At 41.0% G+C, this 27743-nt stretch overlaps 1 protein-coding gene and 1 long non-coding RNA gene across 3 annotated transcripts in view; one reads left to right on the top strand and one right to left on the bottom strand.

Annotated features, from left to right (window-relative positions):
• The window catches only part of UBE2E3 (ubiquitin conjugating enzyme E2 E3), an 86238-nt gene extending 63037 nt beyond the window's left edge, over nt 1-23201 (bottom strand). Inside the window, exons 1-3 of one of the 2 annotated variants that reach the window (XM_025460381.3) lie at nt 23011-23201; nt 21665-21883; nt 19718-19768 (exon numbers count right to left, since the gene is read on the bottom strand). In XM_025460381.3, the coding sequence (XP_025316166.1) occupies nt 19718-19768; nt 21665-21858 (245 nt within the window). In that variant the 5' untranslated portion in view covers nt 21859-21883; nt 23011-23201. Of the gene's footprint in view, nt 1-19717; nt 19769-21664; nt 21884-22392; nt 22488-23010 lie in introns of those variants that run through there. The other variant, XM_035696425.2, reaches the window with a different exon arrangement.
• Nucleotides 23202-26808, top strand: LOC118350105 (uncharacterized). The gene is made up of 2 exons (XR_004803332.2): nt 23202-23345; nt 24799-26808. It is a non-coding gene; the product is annotated as an uncharacterized LOC118350105 (long non-coding RNA).
• The last annotated feature ends 935 nt before the right edge of the window (nt 26809-27743 follow it).

Here is a 27743-nt window from a genome sequence, read left to right as displayed (position 1 = left end):
ATAAAGTCCAACAAACTATAATTAGATTAAGTGAACTTTAAATCCTGCGATGTTATCCTTCCTAGGAGTTCTTAGAAAGACATAAATAATTTGAATTAAAGTTATTTACAAAGTATTTCTTTAAATGTCCAGAATGAGAACACTAAATTTTCTCATTAAAGGCTGTCTGAATAGGAGTATGGCTGATGGTAAGATTATCTCTAACAAGATAAAACATTTATAAATACGTTGCTTAGGTGTTGATATAAAAAAAAAAAAATCAAACCCAACAAATGGCATTTCAGCTTCTAAAACCAATGAAACAATAAAAGAAGAATAGAGAGACTCCCTCTCAATTATGAATATCCTACCATAAGATACCAATAATGAAGAAACATGGGCAGAGAGATCTGTGTTTCAAAAAAATTCCTTTGGAAAACAGCCATTTCTGTACTGTTGAACTGTTGGATCTTCACATCTAATTACTTCTAGCCCAAAGGGGTTATTAATCTTCCTTTTACAAGTAGGGGTGTGCCCCAGTTCTTGATACCTATGCACACAAAAAAAATGAGGTATAAGGGGGCAAAACCAAGTTAATCCATAATATGTGGAAGGACACAGACCAAACACTCTAAATCCATGCTGTCCAATACAGCAGCCACTAGTTACCTTTGGCTATTAAGCACTTACAGACTACGTAGTATGAACTGAAATATGTTTTAAGTATAAAATACATACCAGATTTCAAAGATATTGTACAAAAAAAAGTTAAAATAGCTCATCAGTTATTTCATGTTGGTTACATGTTGAAATATAATTCTGGATATTTGACTTAATAAAAATATAATTAATTTTCACTCTAATAGCTAAAGACTCAAAAAAGGTGAAGTCAGGCCCCCAAGATCGCACAGTTTACTCCCAGTCTGTCATACCACCTGGGTTTCTTTCAAGTGGTTTAAATAAATTGAGAGATGGTTCGGGTTAAAAATATATATATATATATATATATTTTCACAAATTTCTTAATTTTAATGTGGCTACTAGAAAACAAAAATTACATAGATGGCTTGCACTATATTTTTATTAAATAGCACTATTTTGAATCCTGGCACCTAAACTTAAGAATTTAGAACATTTTCTTTGTTTGTAATGCTTCCTAAATTTGCTTTTAACAACAAAAGAGACATGTATCTGCCACTTTGCATGATCTACATTTCCTGTCCCCCTTCCACACATTTTCATATAACTTCTTAACAGGCCTTGCTGACAGCAGTGAGCAATACGAAAGAAACATATTGATATATATTACAGTTGAAAACAGACCAGAAAACATTACGCCGTTACTAACGTACTAGAGTTTTTATCACACAGCCAATAACCGGTAGATGTTTTCATTAAAACAAATCCATTCCAAGGGGCACTTCATAGACCAACGATAAAGTCAACCTCATTCCTAGACTTCCAGCTGCCAGCGAGGTGTGGGAAGCCACATATACTTGCAGCTAGTGCCAACCGGGCTTCCCCTGTATTGCCTTTTGCTTGAGATATTTGACCTTGAATCTCCACGTGCAACAACCAGAAAAGCACAACTTCCTCGTAAACTCCCACTATTAAAAAACAGACACGGACAAACATCGTATGTTTTCTTTAGCTACTACATATTTCATAATGAGGGGAGCACTGTCTTACTGGAAGGTTAAAACAATAAAATTAGAAAATCTCCTCATCCCTATCTGAAAACCGTGTAATTAACAGATTTCAAGAGGAACTGCTTCCGGACCATTTCCCCCCCAGAATCATCCATTTGTCAATTAGTTACCCAAGGCTGTCTAACCACCACAACTCAAGCTGCAGGCTAATCTGTTACCCTGAAATCCCAACTCCCCTTTCAACAGCCTGCAAAGACTTCCTAATGCCCTTACAGGTCCTGCATCAGGATGCTTGCCTGCAGGTGTCAGAGGTCTCATCAGACCACATCCAGCCTAATCTCTGCTTTTTTCTACTTTTCTTCCTAATCCTTCCGTTGAGCTGGACATGTTGTCTCAAACCACCCCTTCTCCAAATCATCTCTTTTGCTCTATTTCCACTTCTCCCCTTACACATTCATAGCTGGCAGGTGGACTTCCAGGACTCCAGGCAAAACATAATTTTATTTTTCTTTCCCCCAGCTATTTAAGAAACTCTTTAAATTCTACTTTCAACATGCAAGCTCTCAATTTTCTGGAGGCTACAGAGTTATTTCTCTCCCACCTATCTTTCTTGAAAAGTGACAGGCATATTTTGCTTCTTTGCACTAACTGACATTAAATGTAACAATTCATTTATAAAATTCCAGAGCTTAGAAAGAAAGACCTTCATGGTGTCCTAAACTTCCCGAAATGTCCTGCATATATTTTCCTGAAGAGTTGGTTCATAAGCTTTCGATAGGTTTTTGAAGCAGTCCAAGGAGTGCAACCCCTCCAGTGTTGTTTCCAGTTTTTGCGTCTTTAGGAGCCTGTGTGAATTCATATCCTTCAGCTAATCATTATGAATCGATATTTTTATTATTGATATGAGCTCCTTATGATATACATTCTTTGCAATGCAGATGTGAATATTTCTTTGTTTAAAATTTTGTTCCTTTCATAGCACAAGAACTCTTACTTTACATATATATTAGAATTTCAACCATCTCCTTTATGATTTCACTTATGAATTAAAAGTTAATCGTCAACGGTCTGATCATGGCCACCATACTGCACAACCCCCAGGGTGCCACTTACGGTAGAGTCTGTGCTACGGCGTGTTGAACAGAGCACAGTGTAAATGACACTCCCTGCAGTTGTACACTATGGATGTTCTAAAACAATAAACAATACATAGGCCCATTTCCTGAAGTTTTCCAACAGTTTGACTTTATTTACAATATACTTAAGATTTTCATCCATCTGGAGGTTATATTATAAAAGTTGTGACAACTTTTTAAAGCACTATTTGTTTATTCCAATTTCACATATTAAGTAATCTTAACTCCATGTTTTGGAAAGTCACTTTGAGTATTTTTAAAGGTATTTGTTTAATATACTAATAAGTCTCCACCTGAAGTTTGTATTCAACAAAACTTTAAAACATATACAATGTATCTTCTATGTGCCAGAAACTGCTAAATGCTGACAATATAAAATATAAAAGATGGCTGTAGAACACAAAATTCTTAGTCTTACCATAGAAGTCAATGACCATAGTATCTCAGATTTTTTTGCCATGCTATTCCACTCATCACTACTCTTTGTGGACTAGAAATATTTCTTAAATCTTTGTATATAACTGACCCTAATACCTCATTTTTCAGTCTTATTTCATAAACACGCTGGTTTATTTTTCCATAAAACAGCTATTTACCATTACATGTAACATACACCAGATATGGAGTATCTAATGCACCAAAAACAGATGAAATAGGATTATCATCCACATTTATGAGACAGAAATTTAAATTAACTTGCTCAAAATCTCACAGCTACCTTGTGGAGTTGGGACTTGAACTTGTATTTGTCTAAGTCAGTTGGAATTCCTGAATATATTAAAAAGGGCATTTGGGGGGCAGTCGGGAGGTTGTCTCTGCCTTTCTAATATTTATATTCTTTGTTATCCTTTCTTCTTCAACGTTTATATTATAGTCACTCACGGTTATTAGTTATAATTGGGGCATCCCTGGCTTTTCTCCCTTCAAAATTTAAAGAACTGTTCACAAGTATTTTCAATAAGAATATTGGCTTTTTCAAAGGGGAGCATATTTTATTACTTTAAGGGAGAATTCTCTTCTACTTCAATATTTAGAATTGGGAGTCAGTTAAAATACACCAAATGATGCACAGTATCACAAGTGATTAGGGAAATGTAAATCCAAACCACAATGAGATGCCGCTTCACACCCACTAAGATGCTTATAGTCAAAAAACCAGAAAATACGTGTGACAAGGATGTAAAGAAACTGGAACCCTCACACATTATTGGTGGGAAACTAAAATGCTACAGCATTGTGCAAAGCAGTTTGGCAGTTTCTCAAGAAGTTAAACAGAACTACCACATGATATGGCAATTCCACTCCCAGAAATATACCCCAAAGAACTGAAAACAGGTATTCAAACAAATGCTTGTAGGCAAGTGTTCACAGCAGCACCACTCAGAGCAGCCAAATGATGGAAATGAGCTAAATATCCATAATTGATGAACGGATAAAATATATAAAATGCTTTTATCAGGATCCCTGGGTGGCGCAGCAGTTTAGTGCCTGCCTTTGGCCCAAGGCACGATCCTGGAGACCCAGGATCGAATCCCACGTCGGGCTCCCGGTGCATGGAGCCTGCTTCTCCCTCTGCCTGTGTCTCTGCCTCTCTCTTTCTCTGTGTGACTATCATAAATAAATAAAAATTTAAAAAAAAAATGCTTTTATCTTGTATTCTTTATCTCAAAATATTCTATATTTTTTCTTCTGTAGCCTATGGTAGTAATATGTCATAGGCATATTGGCATAGGCATAGGACTGGAAACTGCCACTCTTCACAGTCTTGTACCAAACTTCCTTTGTGTGCGGGGTAACAGTCTAATAAATGAATTCTACTTGTTTCTACAATTTTAATACTGCTAGTCTTCAGTGAGACTATACAACTGTCATTTTGGCAGTGTGGGATCATGCTTGGGATTTTAGACTATTCTTGCTTCAAAACATTTTTAAGGTAGTTTTTAAGGTAGTTTTTCATGTTTTCCTATGTTCTCGAATAAAAGGTAAAAAAAAAGCACCTAGAAGTTTGAAATATCCATATCCATAGAGAAAGCTATATAACAAAAGTATATAGGATAAATTTTTTAAAATTAGTCTACAAATAATCTACTTCAGGTTTTCAAATCAATCATCCTCTGGTTAAATACCTGAAGAGACTGCTGTTGAAGTGTTTTTATTTTCTTCGTTTTTTTTTAATATAGAAACACATGAAAGAAAAAATATAGAAACACATGAGTGAGATTCAGAACTGTCTCTGGAGTTATTAGCTCAGCCAGCTTACTCCAAAATTGTAGCTTAAGTTCTGATTTACTTGTATTTTTCAGCTGTTTGCACTAAAATTTCATGTCCTCATTAAGTCACTAGTTACATACACACATGCAGAGCCTTAATGTTTAGCAGACTCCTCCCACACACACTTTTACCAATACTCTTGTATTATGACACCGGCATTCAAAGTATAGGTGATTCTTAAGAAAACAGCCATTAAAATCAAGTAAGAAATATGAGCTTAATTGTTCTTCTCTAGTGAGAATAAGTGGTATTTTATTACCTCCTCTGTCGCTTCCCCATTATCCCCAACCCAACTAAGATCTTTAGTCTGAGTGCTAGTTCTCAGAAAATGGTTAGAGGGCCACTACTATCTGTATCCTAAGACATGCTTCTTAAAATGCACATCCTCCTCAGGCCACCCTTGGAACTACTAAATCAGAATCTCGGCTCTGGAGAATTGATTACAAGAATCTTAATGCACCAAGCCAAACCAGAACATTGCCCACATTAGCACAAGAGTAAGATGACCCTATAATTTAGCACACTGGGGAATTTCTGAAAGTAAAAACAAATGCTATTAATATTAATGCTATTAATAATCATAAGCCAGGATGTATGGTCAATGCAGGGTTCCTATAGCGCACTCCATACTTAAAAGAGTTTGGCTAGTTTCAGAGCTGCTTTCAATTAACAAGTTCATTAAAATTATTCTAAAATGTAATGCAAGAACGTTACATACACTAAGAGATGAAAATATAGATTTGTTTATTTATTTTAGAGAGAGAGAATGAGCATGAATGCATGCAAGCAGAGGGTGCAGAAGGGCAGAGGAAGAAGAGAGAATCTGAAGCAGATTCCCCCGGGAGCATGGAGCCCCATGCGGGGCTCAATTGAAGGGCTGTGAGGACCATGACCTGAGCAGAAACCAAATGTCTAATGCTTAACCAACTGAGTCACCCAGGTGGCCCACAATTACTGAGATTTCTGAGGAAATTCTGTAATCAAAGGCCCCTCTGACACAATGTGGCATGAGTGCCCAGGGGAAGATAAAAGATAAAACAGACACACGTGGGGCACCTGGGGGGCTCAGTCGGTTAAGCATCTGCCTTCAGCTCAGGTTATGATCCTGGGTTCCTGCTCAATGAGAAGCCTGCCTCTCCCTCTCCCTCCTCTCTCCCCTCATGTTCTCTAATAAATAAATAAACCTTAAAAAAAAAAAAAGGATACACATGTGAAGAAAGAATAGGTACCACATTTAAGAAGAAACAAATACTAAATACAAAAGAAGAGTAAATAGGAGAAAGAAGAAATATTTCATCAACAACAGAATACAAGTTGAAAAGTAAAGAGACATAACAAGGTGAACACTTAAAACAAAGAAATTACAAATAAGTCATATGAAGAAAACATGGACAACCAAGATTACCAAATGACATTTTTGAAATAAAACAGAAGGGATCCCTGGGTGGCGCAGTGGTTTAGCGCCTGCCTTTGGCCCAGGGCGCGATCCTGGAGACCCGGGATCGAATCCCATATCGGGCTCCTGGTGCATGGAGCCTGCTTCTCCCTCTGCCTATGTCTCTGCGCCTCTCTCTCTCTGTGTGTGTGTGACTATCATAAATAATAAAAATTAAAAAAAAAAAAATGAAATAAAACAGAAGACGAAAAGCCAGATTACAAAAAGATGAAAGAGATAAAAGACAAATGTGGAGAAGTAGCTACATACATGGCTCAATAAAGATAAATGAGAAGCCAGAGAGGAGATAATAAGGAGAGAAAAGATGACAGAATTAAACGGGCTTTTAAATAATTTCTGAAAAACAGGAAAGGTTAATGGAGGCAATGGGCCAGCAGAAAAATCCCTCAGGTACACAGGTTTTCCTCTAAGTAAAATAAAACTCGCTAAACAAAAAGATCAAAAGATATGTATATACATACATATTTGCAAAAATGTGTGTGTATATATATATATGTTGAGCTCATGCACAAAGTTCATATTCAGTATGAGAGTTCAGAGTTTGGGGGAGGTGTAAAAAGTAAAATGCTAGAGGAAGAAAACATCTATTTTTTGCACGGAAGATAATTACATAGGCAGTAAAATCACACACACTGGGTCATCACAGACTTTACATTAGAAATCTACTAAAAATTATTATACATTATTATTTGAAGCAATACTATAAAATTTTTAATTACACTGTTATGATTTGCTAGCATTACAATGTGGAATCTCCACCAGTAATTTGTAATGTGAAGTGATTAACCCCTTTCCCCTCCTTAAGACATTTGGAAATGGGAGAAGGTGGTTTCTGGTGGCCATAATACTGGGACAGGCCTGACCAGCAGAATCCAAGGATGCTCAATGTCTTCCAAGGAAAAGCACAATCCAGCCCCAAATGCCAAGGGGGAACCCTGATGAGAAACACTGTAAGCAGACAAGGAAGGTTGCTTATCTTGTTAGATCTTATTAGATTACAACAGGGTTGATTTTTAAATTCATTTCTTGTGATAAATTAATTTCATTCTGATAAAGGTCTCTGCATTTCACCTTCATTTATTTTAATTCAGAAATTAAAAACAGACCTGTAGTTCCAATAAAGGTATTTCAGTCATCCTAATGCTAAGACTTAATAATTATCCCTTGACAAATGATGAAGAGGTGGCTAGGAGAATATCACTTGTTTAAAACAATAGCGTAAAAAAGTATTCAGTTTTTGAAAAATATCTAGGGCAATGGTTAGGCTGAATGTATGTATTTGCATTATTTTTTTACCACAAAATAGGTCCATGCAATTTTTATGCATCCAAAGTTCCCTAAGGCAAAGCAACTGAAGCTAAAGTTTATTTAAAATTAAGCGGGTGTATAGGATTATAATGGCAACATACAGAAGTGCTGCAATGGACTGAAACACAACAGTTATGAGTTCACAATGATTCTGAAAAGGATACTAGGAAACCAACTATTATTTTGAAAAAGCACTAAAAAATAAAACTGATAAATAAGAGAAGGAATAAAACAGTCTGCCTTCACTAAGTAACTTTCCCAACTGGGTAAACAAATGGAAGATGCAGTAAGTTTCTCTTTAGAGATCTATTCCAATGGTTGCTAACATCACAAGAAGAAAATCAGATCTTACAAGTCTCCTGATAGAAACCATACTACCCATAAGGCAGTTGTGAAAGAAAGAAGAAAAAGAGGAAAAGAAAGGAAAGGAAAGGAAAGGAAAGGAAAGGAAAGGAAAGGAAAGGAAAGGAAAGGAAAGGAAAGGAAAGGAAAGGAAAGGAAAGGAAAGGAAAGGAAAGGAAAGGAGAAGGGAAAGGAGAAGGGGAAGGGGAAAGGGGGAAGGGGAAAGGGGGAAGGGGAAAGGGGGAAGGGGAAGGAAAAAGGAAAAGGAAAAGGAAAAGGAAAAGGAAAACGGAAAGGAAAAGAAAGAAAACCAGCCAAACCTGACTCTGATCAAGCCTCTTGACAAAACTCCCAAATTTAAAGGAAATATTGAAAGCAAAGATATTAAACTATACTATACAAATGCAATAAGCAAAGTCTACTCTCAGAAACTTCACCCAGTTCTTTCACTACACTGCAAAAAAATGGGGAAAAATATAATTTAGAGATTAAAAAAGATATAAAAGACATACCAACCAATCTCAATACGTCTACTTCATTTGGACACTGATTCAGGTAAGTTTAGGGAGTGGGAATTGGGAGGGAGCAGTTGTCTAGGACATCCACGAGACATCTGTAAACTTGAACAATTAAGGAATTTAGATTTTTTAAAATGTAGGTGTGTTAATGACATTGTAGTTAAGTTAGAAAGGAGTCCCTATTTTTTGAAAATGCACAGCACAATATCTGTTCTTTAAAAATATAGATGAAATGATGTCTGAGATTTGCTTCAGTGTAATATGGGAGGGTGAGATGGATGGGATTAGAGGTGGAACAAGACTGGTCAAGGATTGGTAACTACTCAAACTGGGTGCAGGCTACATGGGGATTCATCATAATAGTCTGTTTACTTTCATATATGTTTCAAATCGTCCATAATAAAAAGTTAATTTAAAAAAACTAAGAAACCTCAGCAGGAGGGGAAAGCAATCATTTGCAACATGTTTATTTTAGGGTTTTAAAAAAGAACAAAATGCACGCTTGGCATAGTCCTCTAATGGATATGGGGATATTAAGCATCTGGGAAGATATAACAGAAACGTCTTTTAAAATTTTAAACAGACACTCGTTTAAATAAAATAAAATCTAAAGGAATACTAGTTAAAAACTGCCACTTAATTCCACATGGAACACATGCATCTAAATTCATGTTCAAACCCATCAAAGGCCAGATTTTTCCTCACTGTGATAGCAGGTGAATTTACCACAAGCATATATACTTCACAGATCCAACAAATATTACCAATACTCTTAGAAACAAGTGTGAAACAAAAATAAAACCATAAAGCCAAGGCCTTATGGTGCCCTTTATATTCTGTTGTTGCTACTCTTTAAATTGAGAAGACTACAGAAAGCAATAGGAAGCCATAAAAAATATGTAGCCACAATCTTCTGAGATCGATTCTCTTGGGGACCCTGAATAAATGGATTCTTGACCTACTAAAATTTAATGTGAAAAAATGATCCATTTGTAAAGGACTTATAAGATTGTAAATGGCAAAACAAACTACAAATAACCACCCTTAGAAAGGGAATGAATGTTGTTTATAAAAAGTGAGAGGCAAGGATGTAAAGGGAGGATCATCATGATGATTTATAAGTAAAGGAAAATAAAATAAAAAGGTAACAAAATTCATGTTTCCCTAGGCCTTTCATTCCGACCAAAACATGTGGAGCTATACTCCCAAAAGCAATTTCAGACAAGAGATGTCTTTATTTTTCCCCAGACAAGCTAGAAGTTAAACAGAATGACAAAGTGTATTTGCTCTGGGACAGTGAAGCAGCAAAGAAACTTTGGAAGGGGATAACTGGTCCAAATCTCTCCAAAACAGGCAGACTAAACCACAAACAATGAATGAACATGGAAATACTGCAATTCCTTTCAGTTCCTATTCGCTGCAAATAACCATTAAATTAAAATAATCATACATTCAGGATCAAGAAAGGACTGAAATGTTTTTAAATGTAATGATCTAAAAACTTGGCCCCATTGCTGTTATTTTTGAGGTTAATCGCTTCCTACTGACCATCACATACAAAACAAGCGCTATAAAATAAGCTTATGCTGTTTATCTACACACCCTTATAAAACCAATGAAATGTCAACAAAGAGGAAAATGCCACAAGTTTAAAATTCAAGACTGCCTTTAGACAAAATGCAAGGTACAGATTGATTCATAAAACTAATCTCATTAATCTAAAATGAACTACATAAACCTAGCAGGTCACCCTGAGAACGTTAGTAGGTCTGTCTTGCTAAGTGGACCAGCTCCTTTTCCAAAGAGACTCACTCGTAAGAAAAAAAGCAAATCCCCACACTACTATCTGGGAATAATTTCTGTATAAATTCACAAATTTAGGAAAACAGTGATTAAATGAACTATGAAGCTATAAGAAAAAAAAGACAAAATTAAGAGGACTTAACTTGAACATGAAGCCAAATTTGTTAAAAACGTGAGATCTAGTGCCAGTATCAAAAAATAGTAAGTGCACATGGTGCTGAGAAATCAGCATTCAAATTCTCCTAAAATCCTATATGATTGGGACTTTTCTCCATAAAGCTAGGAATTCTTATCTACAGATGGATTTTTTTCCAACCTCAAAGCAATTCATAAACATGGACTGCTTCACAATACCCCAGAGAAAAAAGCAGAGGTAGATTTAAAGATATTCCTTTGCCCACAGGAAAGCCATACACAAAGAACTACAAGGCAGAGAACAAAGATTTGCTTTTTCCGTTATGATCATACTCAGTCCCTGACCTTCTTTCTTACAGGGGAAGAGAATAAGGCAAGAGAGCTGACAACTGGGGAAATGCTCCCTGAAAAAAAAAAAAAAAAAAGCTTAAATGATAATAAATTAAAAAAAAAAAAAAAAAAGGTAAGAAAGCCTTGCACTCCCAAGCCAAAGAAGGAAACTCTTTTTTTTCTCCAACTCACCATCTGGACCTTACTTGCCAGGTTCTAAAACCCTACAAGGAACAGTATTTTTGGATCCTTCGAAAAACTATAAACAAACAAATGGGAGATATACTTAAACTAAGCATGCACCTACAGACCCATAATCAACTCTGAATGCTTTTACCAGATCTCTCAAGCAGCACTGTCCAAAAGCAGAAGCGCTTACTTTTATGTCAAAAAGTAAACATAGATTTTTGTCCCGCATCTGTTATGTATATGCGCTACATATGTGACATTTGGCAATTTTCTCAACTACTCTTAAGATTCAGTTTTGAGATCTTAAAAAGAATGATTCTTTAGAGGGTTCCTTTGGGAATTAAACAAGTTAGAGTATTAATAAGTATTATACTATGGACTCCAGTACAGTGTCAGGCTGGATGCTCAATTATTTCCTCTCTTGAAGTAAGAGTGAAAGTCATCTATTCATGGAAGTATGCATCCTTTGTGGCAGAAAAACTGATTTCTCACTGAATATCCATATGCTCCCCCACACTTTCCAGCCACCTTGCAGTTGGCGGAGGCCATGTGATGAATTCATGTCTTACTTCCAGACCGAAGCACTTAAAAGCTGGCACATGACCCCCTAACTCTCTTGCTTGGACACAGGTTTCAAATGGCACAACTACAGGATGCAAGAAGCAGAGAGCGGAGTCCATACATGGAAGACCTACCCAGGAGAGCTCCTGCATGTACAGTGGACTTCATATGAGCAAGAGAGTAAACCCTTATAGGTTTCCAACACAGCAAAATTTAATGTACTCAATTGTACTCAACTGTACTCAAATGCTACAGGACAAAACACATACATAAAAATGGCAAGTCCTCTGTTTAAGTATTGAAGGACGCACTGGTTTTGGTGTAATTTCGTGCATTAAGAAAAAAAATGAAATGACTAAACAAAGTGGAAAAGTAATACACCATACGCGAGTTAAAAAGAAACTGATACTTATAGTTTCAACTTAAGCAGAAAGAATTCTAAAATCAAGAGGCTAAATTATTTTTCTAATTAAACATACAAGTCATACCACCACAACAACAAAAGCAATTTTCCAAGAATAAAAAGTGAGAAACTGAAAACTGCTATTAGAAAACAGGTAGAAGAAAGGAAAGTCGACCAACTTCAAAACACTTTCACTGTAAATGGCTGTAATCGATTGTCATTCTAACACAGGGAGTAGAGGACTCACAATTGCTTATCCACAATTCTGGAATCCCAAAAGCTCTAAAAATCAAAAGGTTTTTAAAGTAAGTTTGGAGAAAAATAATTTGGCAGCCAACACCAAACATGAACTAACCTGAAATTACTTGTAATGTCTATTTATTATCCCATTTAGTATAAATATTCATACATTTTTGGTGTAAAAATATTATGTTTGAAGATCCCACTGGGGTTGTTATATAAGATACAGCAAGCACATCATATTCCCTTTCTAAAATCAAAAATTTTCTGTACTCTGAAACACATCTAGCCCCAAGGGTTGGAAATAAAAGACTGTGGACTTAGAACAATAATAGAAGTGAATAATCTCTGTACTGTCTTAATGATGAAACTAAAAACCAAATCAAGAGCATGGCTTTCTTACCTGTTTGTAATTCAATGTAAAACTGAATTTGGATGAATTTCCAATGGTATTTCTCCTTGATGCATCGTACTTCAATATTTCTGGTAGAACACAGATACAACAGCCTAAAGCTAGATCATGCAGGGGTATAATTAACTGGTGCAAGACAGAAAAGAAATAAAAATACTGCCGAAAGCATTTCTGGCCTCAATAGACCGTAATTTAGCAGGTATTCAAGGTAGCCATTCCTGTGGTTTCACATAAAAAACAACACACTCATATGTCAAAAAATACACAATAAATATAAACCATAGCACAGGAGTAGTGGGAGGTAGAGCCATCAGCTCTAAGAAGGTGTAGGAGAGTATACTAAGCAGGCATCGCTAATAAGACAGCAAAGTGGTAAAAAGAAAACTATGCAACAATTCAGGCAGCAAGGTATCAGAGTTAAGGATCTACAGCAGGATTTCTCAACCTGAGCACTACTGACACTTTAGTCCAGATGAATCTTTGTTGGAGGGGGTTGTCCTACACACTGCAGGGCATTTAGCAGCATCCCTGACCTCTACTCACTAAATATCAGCAGCCACCACCACCCCTTCTCCCAGTTAAGAAAGCACAAAAGTCTCCAAGCATTGTCTACTGTTCCCTCTGTTCCTTAGGCTTTTTTTTTTTTTTTTTTGGGGGGGGGGGGGAGGAGCTGATAGAGAGAAGTAGGGAGGCAAAAATCACCACCAGTTGATTGATCTAGAGGCAAAAGAACCACTGATATAGAGGCAAAGGAAAGAATAAAAGTTTAAAGAGTTTCTTTTCTAGATTCTAATAAAATGACAAATATACTTCCCTGACAAAAGCCGCATAGGAAGAAAAAAAAAATCATTTCTATTTCTCTAAGTCTACAAGTGGTTTTATTGTATGTTTTTAATCTCAATTTTATGAGGAAGATGAGAATGGCAGATCAAGCTCTCCATTCTCAATCTGAATGCCCTTGCACTCAAAGCAAGAAGGATTTGTTGATTTTCTTGTAACTAAACATATCCATCTGTTGTTAACAGCAACTCTTTTCAAGGAGGGAATAAGGTACCAACTGGTTAACTATAGAAAGTGACAAAACAACTGGGAATAAAGGCACACAGTGTTTTCACCTACTTTCTAACTACACTATCTGCTTTGAACATAATAGGTCCCTAATAAAAACATGACCTTTTAGGGGAAGAAATACTGTTTTCAATCATGTCATTCTTTTGGGAAAAGTTTTTAGCCACAACAGCACTGGGTCTTCCTGCAGCACTCTTGTATATGAGACAAATAATTAGGCTTACTATAGTATTATCAGTTTCCTTCTATAATACAAAACAGTAGCTAAGTGCCTTTGAATAATCATACTAAAAATTACTACTATGAAGAAAAGTACAGAACATATGGTATTTTTAAGAGAGTTTTCTCCAACCCAAAGTCACTGTTTTGCCTGGACTTTCTATTCCGGTCAATTCGACAGATTTTGATTTATCTATTAATTTAACAAATTTTCATATGCAAAATACTGTGTAAAGCAAGAGTTACAAAAATGTGTAAGACCACACCCTCCTTTCAGAGGAACACTTACCCTTGCAGAAGGTAGAAACAAGTAAATAATTAGAGTATACAACATAAACATACTGTATTATGTGTTTCATCTGTGTTGAAGCTAGTACTAGCCTAATGAAACATAAATATCATTTAAAAGGATCAGTAATGCCCAAATTTCCAAAAAAAATCCTCATGATTTTTGAAAATCTGTGCAGAAGTCAAAATTTAATTAATAAAACACTAAGAACTATCTATCAGTAGATGACCACAATGGGGTGGTAGGGAAAATACCTTCAACCAGAGTAGTTCTTTATCTGTTTTAGAAAGTGTGCTTCCAGTTAAGATTTCATTTTTATTAAAAAAAAAAAAGAGAGAGAGAGAGTTCCAGAATTTTTTTGAAGAGTTGAAAATGACTAGATGACGAAAGAGATCTTTCACAAAAGAGGGTATCTTCCTTCACATAGCACATGCTGCCTAATATCAACCACAACAACACATGTATAAGTAAAAAAGAAAAAAAGCAATCTATCTATAAATGCGGAGGACTTTAAAAATCAAGCACTGTAAGGGCACTTGGGTGGCTCATCTATTAAGCAACCTGATTCTTGATTTTCGCTCAAGTAATGATCTCAAGGTTGTGAGATCCAGGCCTAACCTCCCTGCCTCCCTCCCCCAAATAAAATGAAATAAAATAAAATGCTGTATAAGCAACCAACCAAGCAATGTAGATATCACATGTTATTTTGATTATTACCTGCCTTCATATACCAATTACAAAAAGCTTCCAAAATCACAGGCAAGGAAAAAAGTTGCTATATTTAGGTTACTGGTAAACTACATCAATTCAGAATCCAAGTTTTACAAATATTGATATAATCTCATTCTCAATAAACCTGCACATTTTTAAAACAGGATATTTTTAAAAGGGAAAACGTAACTATCACCCTTATTTTCAAAATTTTTTCATTGTAATTTACTGCAGAGAGAGATCATTCTCTATTGAATTAAGTATCATTAACTTTATGTATATTCCTCTTAAAAGGGATATACTAGTCCTTCATCCTTGCCCAATGTCCTTAGGTTAATTTTCTTTTTTACACAAGTTCTAAGGAACTCCTTTAACTAATAAATATATATTTAAAATTTTTTTGCTTGATGTGTTTTCAAATAAATAGATGCTAAATTGATTAAAATAAAATTACTCCTAGAGTACGATGTTGATCCATTGGAAAAATGCCAGCAAGAGTGAGGACAGGTGTCTAACCTGCCTCTCTCCCCTTAATTATGCTGTGGTCACTTTACTGACCCAATTTACACCATTACAAAACTTTAAAACATAACAACTCATTTATAATCCTCAACCTGTAGAAGGGGAATTATTTTAATCTCCATTTTACATTTAAGAAAACTGAAAGACAGAAATATATCCTAACTGATCTAAAATAACACAGCTAATAAGAGGCAGATCAAGGATTTGAACTCAGACCAATGTTTCTGAAACCTTAATATACATTTGATTCACCGGGATTCTTGCTGAAATTCAGTCTCTGATTCAGTACTTCTGCAGCGAGGGTAGGCAAGATTCTGCATTTTTAATAATCTTACCTGCGATGCGGACCTTGCTGACCGCATAAAATGCGGTGAAGGGTGAAGATCACCCTCTGAGGAGCAAAATTCTAGTCTATCCTAGAAAATGGTGGCAAGCGGCAATAGCCCTCACGAGGTACGGTTCACCCACAGTTAGACAATGAGAGGCTTATGAGCAAATCAAGAGTTGCCAACTTCTGGTTTAGAACTTAATTGCCTCTTGTATTAATTTTGTTTTTAAAAGAAGGATGCTGCTAGCAAGATTTACAAGTATTAAAGTACCTTTTCAAGTTCTGCAAGCACACACTTGATACTATTACGTCCCCCTCCAGTAAGGCCTTTCCCACATCCAAAAACTATTTACAAACGTCCCTGAATATCCAACTTTGACACGGATTCAACCTCAACATATTAAAGAACTTTTTAAGAGTGCGTATTTGTGCTTTTATCATATACGGAAAGAATCAGAGGTTGAGTTAAAGATCTAGCAACCTCCTAAAGGTCTGTAAGTGGTTACTGTGAAAGGACAAGGGCACCCTCTGGGAAAGAGGGAACATAAATGTCCTAATAGCACAGTACTCAACAATTCTAGTCAATCACTTTCTCCAAAAACAGATAGGGAAATGCCCATAACACAACTTCCCTTCATTCTCACTGATGAATCAACTATACCATAACGCAGGATACACTATGTAAACCATATAAATCAAGGCCACTACATTAAATATTAAATCCCTATGTTGAGAATGCTCTGGTCTAAGGAACTCCACTACCTAAAAACTAAAATGCCATCAAATCACTGGAAATAGTCCTTTATCCAACTTTTATACTCTCAGGAAAAGAAATATCATTACTATCAAAAATATATTCAAACCTGTTTAAAACCACACACTTACTTCAACAGGTAAGTCTACCCTAAGATCACTCTCGATATACACATATTAGACATATAATAGTAAGGGAATATGTAACATAAGAGAAGAATATTTTATTAATAAAGCACAAGAAGGGAGGATGGGATCTAAGAGAATTCTTAGTCTTGTCTAATTCTGGTTTTGCTGAGTTTTATTTCAACCAACTTTTTCCTGAATGTACACAGATATACTTTACATTTCTTCCCTGAGGAAGAATTAAATCTGTCACCTACTTTGACAAGCTTGTAAAAATTATTTTCAAAACCATAATGGAATTCTGATTAATTAACTGCACATGAAAGTTAAACATCAAAGTCAAGAGAGTATAAGGTTTCATAGATTTCAGGCAATATGAACTCACACATTTTAAAACTGATTAACATAGAATCCCATTTTAAAGTATAACATAAATCAATAAACTTAAACTATACAATCACCATAAAGCTAAAATCCTCACCCATGCACCTGTGAACTACAACAACACCATGATCTGTCACACATTTCCGACAGGTAAAAAAAAATGCAACACAAATTCAGACTTCACTGTCAAAATCCCAAAGTGTCTCCACCAAACACTCAATATTCCAAATTCCTGCTCGAGGACAGGACTAGATCATCTTCCACCCCAAAACAATCTCCAGACGCTTTAAATAAAAGACACAGAAGTATCTATTTTACGTCAGGCATATAAAGAAGACCGTCCCCAAACTAGTAAGACACAACTTCTCCCAGTTCCCTGTCAAGACTCACTTTTTCTGTTTTTCCTTTAGTCACATAGCCACAAAAAAAAAAAAACAAAAAAAACACCACCCTGAAATATTAAAAGAACTAGAGAACCGAAATACATAATTTGCAATAGTTTACAATCATCACAAATTGTGACCAGGGAAAGCACAGATGATGTAGTCCATGTCACCGTCCCCAAGCCCACAGGTTCGCTACTTCAATGATCACTAAATGTGAAGCGTAATTTCAGACTAAAATGAAACATGGCATATAAACAGAAAAATAAACAAACTTTCTGCCTCCCAGAAACATTCAACTTCCTCTAAAATATCCTCAGTGACCTTGGGGAACCATTCCTGGGTTAAACACGTAAAGCACACTTCTTCAGTAACTGCAACACTACACTACTGCTCCAAGGGCATTCAACACTTCGCCTACTAGACTCTTTAGATTTATGCACGTACGCTAGTTTGTGCCACTTGCAGAAAATCAACAGAAACCAATGTTTGACCTCACGTGCAATTTAGGTTTTGAACTGATAGATCTTTACATCTTTTACAAAGGGAAATATCAGAATATACTCTGCAAGTTAAGTGATTCTTCCAAGAGCAAATCTAACTTGACCTCACTAAATGGCTACAGATTAGACGCACCAATCCAGAAGGCTGGAAGGAATACTTTGATGTATTTATTCTCTAAAGCAGCAGCACTGCTCACTAGAAATGTAATACAAGCCACATAACGTATCTTCAAATTTTCTAATAACGGCATTAAGATGGTAAAAAGGTAAAATTTTAAAACATTCTATGTGACTCAACATACCCGACTTCTCATTTAAACACGTCACAGATAGTTTTAAAAATCACTAAGGTACTGTACATTCTTTTCTTCGTACTAAGTTTTCAAAATCTGATGTGTATTTTACATTTAGAGCACATCTCATTTTGGACAACAACTGAAGTGGTCAAGAGCCACAAGTGGCTAGTGGCTGCATCAGTGGACAGCACAGCTCTTAGAACTTCGAGATCTAACATACCCACTACCTGTTTAAATTAGTTTACATTCACGTTTGCCTTCTGAACTGAAATAGCTGATTACGAATATCAGCAAAACTGTTAATTCACTGAATAAATCAGGATCAGATCACCTTATCCAAGGATCTGATTAATACACACAAGCAAGAAGCAATGGAGTTACACCCAATTACATCTCAAGAAGACTTCAGGGCTAGGTCTGATCATCTCATGTGAACACAACTTACATCAAAAATACAGGTTAGGACAAGAAAATCATTTTCCTATCCAACTGTAACCCTGCCTTGTTTCTAGCTGCCACTCTTGCTCTTGAGCACATATCTGTATGCAAATTCTCTACAACACTTTTTTTTTTCCTAAGTCTGATGAATTTTGGAAGCCACATAGTCACAGCTGAAAACAGAGCACTAAGACAAACTGAAAAAAAAAAAAAAAAAAAGTTCACAAACAGAACTGTCAACCACTTACTTTTAAAGCACCTTATAGCAACCAACCGTTTTAAATTATCCCACAGGATGTCACTGTAATGAATTCTTCCTACAAATTCCAATTCATTTACTGCTTTCCATACACATATTATAAGGACCAAGACTCCTAAGGATTTTCCCAAGTAATTAAGACATTTGATTAACAAGTAAGTAATTCCACCAATGCATTCTCTAGAAAACAACTAAAAGCATTAGCTTAGCACATAAAATTTGTCCTTAAGGCACATTACTGAATAAATCAAACAGAAACTATACTCTTGTTTACTGCATTTACATTCTGTAACACCACATTCAGCGATTTCTAAATTTGGAAGGTCAGTTCAGATTGCACACGAGCAGTAACTTTAAAGCTTAGCAAAATTTTAGAAGTTTCTGCAATATACTTCTGAATAAGCACCCTACAGAGATGTTACAACGGAACAAAAATCAGCACCACTCACACCCATGTCAGTAAGAAGCCCAGAAATCGGTCTGTTCCTAAATCTAAGAGGTACGATACACGCTGAAGAGTATTTTCCCCCCCAAACCGGTTTAATTCACCTCGGATAATTTTTATTTGCTCCACTTGCAAGAACTGAAGAGAAGCAAACAGTAGCTGCTTTTCTGCAGCACACGTACCCAGAGCCGATACGTTAACCTCCTGATATTTTTCCACATTTCAAAAAAAAAAATCAGAACAACAAAATGTGTGTCTTACCTGCAGTTAGGAGGAGGATCAAGAGTTATTTCGGCTAGCTCCTTCTGAATTCTGTTAGTGAAATGAGAACAGACAAAAAGGATTTGAGGTAGTCTACAGAATAACCGGGGAATTACACTGCCCTCTACCACCATGCAGTTAAATGCAAGGCTGGCTTTGCCTTCAGTAATGCTAACATGGCTGCTTCCTCTTTGTTCTCAGAGGCATAACCCAAATCCCTTAACAGAAACTTTGCAGCTTTTTTTCTCACTCGCTACTGTAAATAAGTATGACATGCACACCTGATTTGAGAAGTAGTCCTCCACTAGTACTCAATAAAGGATAGAAGATCTATTTTAAAACACTTTTTACCAAAGAAATTCTCTTTTCAAGCTTATATGCAAATGAGACAAGAAGGGAGGAGGGAAAGCACTAGAATTTTTGACAATGACTTCAAGTCACTTTTATAGAGGTAAGCGTCAGCAAGCTATCACACGAGTACGTTAACAGTTTTGACGATATCTGGGGCCAAAAAAAGTTTAAAATTCACAAACATCTTTACCAGTGAAAAACTTCTAAAGGACTCTGACATTCTTACTTAACCAATTCTGTTTTCCTTGACCTTAATTTCAGTACAGGACTAAGACTGAGTAAAGTGGGGAGGAAAGAAATACCAGGATATATAGCCTTGAGATGGGGGCGGGGGGGTGGGAGGGGGGGAGAGCAGGGGAAGCAGTTCTCTCATTTTATTCAAATTTAAAATGCTTTCAAAACTTAAGATGTGTTTAACACGTTCCTCAACAAGATCACAGCAAATTGAGGGGGACTCTAAATTATTTAAGAGACTGCTGTTATTTAATAAAACATTCTCAAGTTATTAATACGGGATTACTGATAGAGGTGAAAGTCCACAGAAAAATAAGAGTACTTCGAAATCACTACAGAACGCAGTATTTGAACAGTTTTTATATTTTCTTCTCCCTTTAGTTGTGATCACTAGAAACCGACAAAATGTCAATATGAGCTAACGCTATAGACATATCTGACGTAGAATTAATAGAATTCATGGATATTCCCCTAGTGCCACCAATGGAGTCCCCTCGACAGAATCCTTTTTTTTTTTTTTTCTCTCTCTCTCTCTCTCTTTTTTGCCATCAAAGATAATATAAATCAACAGGAAACAAACGGCCTTTCGTATATACCCAACAAAACAGGTTTCTTCTCCTGTGGGGTATTAACACGTCAAGCAGATCCACAAGTTTCAGAGGGAAGGGCCACAAACACAACGAAAGTTTTCGACAGCCAGGTGCCATCCAAAATGGTAAATGGCTCCTCTGCAGTTTTATGCGCGCTCACGAGAATAGAGAGAGAGGCATAACCAACCGTTAACTACAGAAGAGCAGTTACCTGGGATGCGTGACTTAAAGTCCTTATCTGCAAAACTGAAAGCAAACGGGGAGCCCAAATTTTAAATCTGCTCTCCAGTATAGTCCAGGCCTTGAACTGACAAATTTCCTAGCAAACACACTCCCCTTTCTAATCATCAGGCTTCATGGAGAGGCGCTGCTGATCCTCCAGAAGTGTCAATTTCAATGAAGAAGAAGAAGAAGAAGAGTATGACTCATAAAAAGGAACATCCTCAATGTACCAGCTAATTTGGGCGCACCAAATTTCCCTTGCCAGCTCCTCAAACAATCTGTCAGAACGGGAGTCCAAGCTCTCTCTACTCAAGGACACTCTCCCTGAAGTTAACCAAAGTACAGAGTTAAGTTCCCTTAGAAGTACAGTTCTAGGGAGGTGCCTTACGTCCCACCTAAAGAATGACAAGCTATTCAAGTGCAAATAGAAGTGATCACCAAGTAAATATCTCCGAACCCTGGCTAGTGATGTAAAAAAAAAAAATACCAACAGTGAGTTGTCTGGAAGACAACCGGAATCATGTGCTTTCGTCCTTTTTTGACACGTTACCTTTTAGCACTAGTGGATAACTTAGCAGTGGTTTTGCTAGAGAGTTTGGTGTTTTTCTTCTGCTGGGTGGCAGAAGGTTTTCTTTCCTCTTGCTCTTCGGGCTCTGGGGCGGCGGGGTCCCGCTGGTCTGCATCTGAACTCCCACTGCTGGTGCTGGGGCTCTCATCATCGGACCTTTGCCTATCACTGGACATCTTGGTGAACTTATTTCTTAGAAAACTTTTAAAGAGAGGGGGGGAGAAAAAAAGAGAGAGAAAGGAAATATTAAGCCTGAGGGATCAACCAACAACAGCACGTTCTCCTCCCAAGGTTCCCCTACATTCGCATTTTAATGAGAAACACTTGCCAGTGCTCACACTGATCTCATCATCACCCAGCAAGGTTACACGGGGAGGTGGTGTGTCTCACCACGTTCAAGCCTTGGCCGAACTCAAGTTCGGAGAAAAAAAAAAAAAAAGAAAAGAAAGAAAAAGAAAAACAAACAAACAAACAAAACACCCCACTCACATTTTTTTCTTTTTTTTTTTTTTTTTTTGTCCTTCCCCCGCCCCCCCCCCCACCATCCCTTGGACAATCTATCAATTGTGTAGTTTCTCAGAAGGCATGAGACAGATTTGCCAGGGAACTTAGGCGACGAGCATTGAGGACACCTTGTGCATAACAGAGCTGGGGCTGAAAAATGTGCAAAAAAAAAGAAAAAAGAGAGAGAGGAGAGAGGAGTCACTAACGTCTCAATATTTAGGCGCTGACAAGGGTCCAGGCAGACCGTGCAATCCCCCTGCTGCAGCAGGAGAGCGGACCCCGCCGATGGCCCCCGCGCGCATTCGGGGTGGCGGTTCCCGCTCGGTGCACGCCGGCCCTCGCGGCGCGGACGGGGGGCGGGGGGCGGGGGGCGGGGGGGGCGGCGGCGGCCGGTGCCCCGGGCGGGCTCCCCCCGAGCTCCCCGAGCTCCCCCGAGCGGCCCCGCGGGCGCAGCGGGCGCCCGGCTGCACCGCCCGCCGAGCTCCCCGCGCCGCCCCGGCCCCCCGCTCCGCGCTCGCATCGCGGACCGACATTTTGTCCAGAAATAACCAAAAAAAAAAAAAAAAAAAAAAAAAAGGGGGAAAGAGGAGGCAAACACAAACAAACAAAAGCCGCAAGAAGTGCAGCACCTCCCCGCGCCGGCGAGCCGCGGCCGCCCCGCAGCCCCGCGGCCTTTGTGGGGAGGGCGCCCGGGGGCCGCCGAGGATGCGCCCCCGCCCCGCCCCGCCCGCGCCCGCGCCCCCGCCCGCCGCCCGCGAACAAAGCTGCCGCCCCCGCCCCGCCCCCGCCCGCGCCCCCCGCCGCCCCCGGCCCCGCCGCCTCACCTCGGCCGCCCGCCCGGCCCGCTCGCGCGCCGCTACGCTGTGGGGGAGGGAGAGCGAAAAAAACCCTTCCTTGAGGAAATGGAGGCAGCCGCGGGGGGGGCGGGAGGGGGGGGAGGGAAAAAAGAAGCCGCGGAGGCTCCGGCCGGGGAGCGTGGAACATCGAGAGTCGGCGGGGGCCGTGCAGTACCGCGCTCCGGCCGGAGGGTGGCGCCGCCCGGCCCGCGCGGGGAAGGCCGGGGAGGGCCGCGGAGGCCGGGGAGGGCCGCGGAGGCGGACAGGCGCAGGAGGAGGAGGAGGACGAGGATGCCGAGGCGATAGGAAATAAATAATAAATAGTGAGAAATAAATAAATAAATAATAAATAGAGCGTGCGGGCGAGGGCGGCGGGCGCGGGCTGCGGGGGAGGGCGCGCTCCCGGGGACGCGGGCACCCCGCGCGCTGTGGCCTCCCGCCGCCGCCGCCCGGCTCGGCTCCTCCCGGCCGCGCAGTCAGCAAGTTCCGCGGCGGCCGCGGGGAGGGGGAGGGGAGGGGCGGGGAGGGGGAGGGGGAGGGGCGGGCGCGGCGGCGGCGGCGGAGGGCGGAGGGCGGAGGGCGGAGGGGCGCGCGCTCCCGGGGCCGCCGGGCACGAGCGCCTCCCGCCCGCGCGCCCGCGCGCCCCCCGCGCCCCGCGCCCCCGGGCCGGGAGCTCCGCGGAGGACGCGCGGGGGACGCGGCGATGCGGGGGCGCACGCGGGCCCCGGACAAAGAGCGCGGGCGGGGACCCTGCCGCCCTCGGCCGGGGAGGGCGGGGGCGCGGGGACGGCTTCCGGCCTGAGCCCGCCTCCCGAGCGAGGCTGCCCATTGGGCTACCCGCCCCCGCGCGCACCGCGCACCCCGCACCGCGCACCCCGCACCCCGCACCCCCGCCCGCCGCGCCTCCGTGCACGCCCCGGGGGGGAGGGCGCGCCCCGAGGAGCCCCCGCCCTGGGAGGCCGCGAGCCTGCGGGGGTCGTGGAGCGGGCCCGGGAGGGCGGAGGCGGGGACGCGCTGCTCCTGGCCCGCCCCGGAGCCCCAAGGCCAACACGAGGTCGAGGGCATCGAAGGAGGAGGAAGGAAGGGTTGGCAGCCCAGGGCCCCGCGCTCTGCCTGGCTCTGGCCCTCCGCGCGCCCAGGGGGCAGCCAGCCCTTCGGAGGCTTTCACAACTTAAAAAATAACCCCAATCGGGGCGGGGAGGGGGGGTGTTAAACGTCCTGCCCCAGCCTGAGCTCGCGGGGCTCTCCGAGGCCGCCTCCCCCGCCGGCCTGGCCCCATGTGCACGCCGGGCAACCGTCCTGGAGCGGAGCGGAGCGGGGAGCGCTGGGCCACGCCGGGTCGGAGCGTGCGCGCAGGGGCAGCCTCGGAGGGGCGTCCTCCGGGCCGGTCTTGTCCCCTTCCAGCACCTTCTCTGCTCTGGGGTCCGAAGTACCAGAACTTCCTGTGGGCCGCCCAGATGTCCTCCAGCTCCTGGGAACGTGCTCCAGGGATGCAGCCCCGCGGGAAGCTGCGGATCCCTGTCCCGCCGGGGCCAGGGGCAGGGCCAGGGCCAGGGGTGCTGGAGCCTGTGCAGCTCCCGGAGGCGGCGGGACCAGCAGCCATAACAGAGCAACCGGACTCAAAGCAAGAAAGAGAAGAAATCTGCGGGGGGGGCGGGGGGGGGGGGAACCGAATGCACCAACATATTTTACTTACTTTCTCCAACAAGTAGGAAAGTTTGGGCTAAGGGTTGCGTACAGCTGCGAGGAGTAAGTCACATTTCTGTAATTTTCCAGATGCAGAGGCACGCGGTGCACCCTGCTGCTCGGTGCTGCACACACAGTCCACCTTTGGGACGGTGCGAGGGCCAAGCCAGCTCGCTGTCCAGGAGGGGAACAGATCCTTGGGGTTCGCCAGGTTGGTGAGGAGGAAGGATCCTCGAGTCAGCACAACCGCCAGGTCTCAAGAGATGGGGAAGAGGGAGCCTGCTCTGTGTGTTGACAAGCGTTTTGATTTGTGGGGATCAAAGGCTGCATGTGGACAGAACTTGGTAAAAATATACACAGAAGGGCCCCCCCACCACACCCCACCACCACCACCACCCCACCACCCCCAACTTTTACACCGATGCTGCGGCTCAAGGGCTCAAGCCAGCCCATTTGGAGTTTGGACTTTCCTGTTTGGAATGCGGAGCTTTGAAAGAAAAGCTGTGTATGGAAGTGGGCTCTTCTAGAAAATAGATTATCACAGAAATAGCCTGAAGGTCCAAAGGCCAGTTGCTGATAGGATTCGGGTGGGGCCAGGAGATTGGGAAATACAGATACTTAGTTGTGTCTCGGTCGCATCTACACTGGGCTGAAAAGCAAGGGAACTGGATTCTGATTTCGTCCTATCAGGTTTACGTGACCTCAGGCAAGTTACTTGTGCGAACCTAAATTTCCTCCTGTGTGAAAGGAGCTTGTAGCCAGCGGAGGTTCCAGGCGCCCTCCTGCTCAACAATTACGGGATTCTTCCAAGAGTTTGAAGTCATGTGGTTCCACTCAACGGAATGTGGCACGTGGGGACTACCAGATGCTGGGAAGTTGGAATAAAGCGTGGGTGCTGGTCCTGTCCAGCTCAGGAGGACTGAGGAACTGAGGGGGACAGGTAGAAGCGTGGGCTGTGGGAGAAGAGCTGCATTCAAGGAGTGAACAGAATGAGTAGAGTGTTTTAATGACCAGTCCACCGGTAGTGGCATTATTAATTCGGCTTGGGGACATAAGTCATGGGTGGGTTAAAAAGAACAGTGAGCTAGGCCTGGAGGAATGAATAGGTGATAATATAGATGATGTTCTTGGCACAGTAGCTGGCACATAATAGTTGCTCAATAGCCAGTACTTAGGGGATGACCAAAGCCACCATAAAGAGAATGAACGGCTCCTTAAGGTTAGGGAGAGAGGTGACCTGCCCCCAAAATCTTGGGTACTCAGCTGCCTTCATTCACCTGACTAAAGGTATCCTTCGGGTGATCCTTTCCAGCGCACAGATCTCCAAGGTCAGATCACATCACCATCTCGACCAGGGGCAACTTGTAAATTCTGAACGGTTCCTCACTCAGAGTTCTTTCCCACAGGACACCCTTTTTTGCTAATTACTCTCTTTCTTGTTTTTGCCACGTCTACCCTTGAGATTAGGGATCATGTTTCATAGGCTCTCCGGAAGGAATATAAATTTGACCTAATGCAAATTATTCCATAAAGCATATAATAAAAGTTTTCCCAGATGACCCTCAAAAGAGTACCACAAAGCGGACACCGGCTACCGCGGCAGGTTGTCCCCTCTCAGTCCCCTGTTTTTTTCTTGTTGGCCTGGGGCCTTGCCAGCTTCTCACTCACAACCCCAAGAGAGGCAGGGGTGAGAAGATCCTCTATCCAATGGCAACAGATGGTGCCATAATTATTACCTTCTCTCCTCTTTTTCCCCCCCAGATTTTGTGACCAAGAGGGACCTATCGTTGTAAGGGCAGAGAAGGCAGGCCCCCGAAATCTGTAGCTGGGGAGACGCTCTCTCCTGAACCTTCCAACGAGTCTTAGCGTTACACATGTACTTAAGCATATGCGTGTATAACCAAGAATTTTACAGGAATAGATCTTTTCAGTTGCCTAAGACGTTTCTGAATTGAGGAGTTAGATAAGCTTTGGTGAGGCCGCCGATCGTTTCTAATCGCCCACCATAGCAACATACCTCCCAACATAGGACACCCTGTGCATGTCCTATGGATGGATGGATGGATGGATGCAGAATAAATTTGCTTATTGATCTCTGAATGCTTTGGTTTCTCTCCTCTCACTAGCTTTTCATTTTACCCCTTTCCTTCTCTCAGGTTCTCTCCGATGCTACCCAGTTGCTTGTATCCTTTTGCCCTCTGGCTATGATATTTTTTTCTTCCTACCCATAAACATGGATGGGTTTCCCAGAAAGTCATTCCTTGGCCCAGGCTGAATTTAGGAAGCCACGTTTTTGCCCTTGTCAGTCTCCGTGTCCCTGGACCCCCAGAACCCAATGCACGGCTTGACACCTGTGTGCTCGTCCACCACGTCCTGGATGGAGAGCCCGCTGTGTGCCCACCCTAGGTTAGGCCCTGGAAATGGACAGGTGCCTAAGCCTCAGTTTGACTTCAAGTACGTCAGGACCCAAAACTCAGTGATCATTTCCTGCTTTTCTCTTTTGTGATAACTCCGAAGGAGGGTAAATGCCAAAAAGGCTCATGTCTTTATCTATAAAGAGCTCATACACATGAAAATAAAACGGAAGCATCTTGAATAGAGCAAGCGCATGATCAGAAAAATTTTCAAAGAACTTCATTTGCTTGACTGTATTAAAAAAAAAAACAAAAACCTGAAACCTTGCTAGTTATCAAAAAAGGAAAATTAAAACTCATCAACAACAAAAACAATGTTTAGTGATGATAATCATTGCTGGCAAATTGATTAAAAAAGTTTCCCTTTGTCCACGTCCAGTGGCAGTCAAAGTTAGTAACTTTTACAAAGCAATTTGGAAGTCTGGGTCAAGAACCTTAAATGAGTTCACATCCTTTAACCAACTTTCTCCATTTCAAGAAATGCATCTTAAGGAAACATTCTAAATGTGGGGGAAAAAAAATCGAAAAATCAGAAATGTCCAATTCTAGGAAAATTATTACTCAAATGGATTCATACAACACAATGAAATCTGCAGGTATTAAAATCTATGAAGAGTATGC

This window comes from Canis lupus, chromosome 36, assembly GCF_003254725.2.
Source record: "Canis lupus dingo isolate Sandy chromosome 36, ASM325472v2, whole genome shotgun sequence".
Taxonomy (NCBI): domain Eukaryota; kingdom Metazoa; phylum Chordata; class Mammalia; order Carnivora; family Canidae; genus Canis; species Canis lupus.
The sequence above is the reverse complement of the archived record's forward strand: the minus strand, read 5'-3'. Positions and strand labels throughout refer to the sequence as shown.